The 1,219-nt window shown below is 56.8% G+C and overlaps 1 protein-coding gene across 1 annotated transcript; it reads left to right on the top strand.

Moving 5' to 3' along the window:
- Positions 1 to 514: 514 nt before the first annotated feature.
- On the top strand, positions 515 to 970 carry LOC113213673 (uncharacterized). Its single transcript, XM_026432795.2, has one exon. It carries the CDS (start codon positions 515 to 517, stop codon positions 968 to 970), a length of 456 nt encoding a protein of 151 aa, XP_026288580.2.
- Positions 971 to 1,219: the final 249 nt, after the last annotated feature.

Genomic DNA, 1,219 nt, shown 5'->3' with positions numbered 1-1,219 from the left:
CCAACCCACCGAGCTGTCAAAGAGGGCCAAGCCCCCTAAGCGCCTCATCGTGCACGTGGATCGGCTAGCTGCTGTCGGTTCGCACCTGCTGGACCAAAATGGCAAATGGTTAACTTTCCTACCCTGATCCTTGTCCTATCCAGTGTCCTTCAACATCCTGGAGAACCACGGTTCCCCCTCCTCCACCTGCTCCCTGGCGTCAGACCTGGACCGGATGGCAATCGAGTCGAGGATGGAGGTCGAAAAGCCCTTCACCTTCGATAACTCGATGGGCCTCACTTTCGGGGATTTCCCTCCCCTCCCGGTGCCTGCAGCTGCCCCTGAGCAGTGTGCAGCCCCAGTGCGGGCTTTAGCGCCCATGGCAGCTACGGCTCCTGCTGCCACCCCTGCTGCCACCCCTGGTGCCACCCCAGGCGCCACCCCTGGCGCCGCTCTTGTCGTGGCCCCTGCTGCCCCGGCTGCTGGCCCCTCGTCCGCTGGCCCCACAAGGCCCCCTCCTATGGTTGCTGCCCGGATGGCTGACAAGGCCCCCAAGGATAAACGCCGCCCGGATCCCAAACCGGCCAGCAAGGGTCCTCAACCTCAGCAGGGTCCCGGCCGAAAGGCCAAGCAGCAACCCCCGCAGCCCAAGCAGCCGCAGAAACGCCAGGCGGAGCGCCAGCAGAGTCAACCGAAGCACCCCAAGCAGAAGAAGCCGTCTGGTCCCCCTTCCAAAAAGTGTGATGAGTGTGCCCGCTTGCATCAAAAAATTGACTCTCAGAAATGCAAAATCGCTGCTTTGGAGTACCATTTAGACTTTCTTAAAACGAACAATACTCCAGTCTCAGCACCCATTCAGATGCAACTTCCCATGCAAATGCCCTCGATGCAAATGCCCATGCAAATGCCCATGTACCCTATGTACATGCCGCAAATGCCTCAAATGTTTCAGATGCCACAAATGCCTTCTGCGAACTGGCGCCCACAGTAGTTTTACTTTGTTTTGTTCGAAAAGTTTCTAAATTAAATTCAAACATTTTTCCTTTTTCGGTGTCCTGCATCCTGCCCCTCCCTTGCCCCACTTCTTTTCAAGCGAGGAGAGAGGAGAGAAAAGCAGTTGGCACTCCTGGTTCCTGATCCTGACCCACCCTGCAAGCAGACGACGCGACTCCAGCATCCCTGGTCCTGGCACAACAAATTTGCAAGTTAAGTACTGTTTCGATGTGAGGTGTCATTAAAC

The sequence above is a fragment of the Frankliniella occidentalis genome, unplaced genomic scaffold (genome assembly GCF_000697945.3).
Source record: "Frankliniella occidentalis isolate FOCC.00 unplaced genomic scaffold, Focc_3.1 Scaffold39, whole genome shotgun sequence".
Classification (NCBI taxonomy): Eukaryota; Metazoa; Arthropoda; class Insecta; order Thysanoptera; family Thripidae; genus Frankliniella; species Frankliniella occidentalis.
This window is presented reverse-complemented; position numbering and strand designations above follow the sequence as displayed.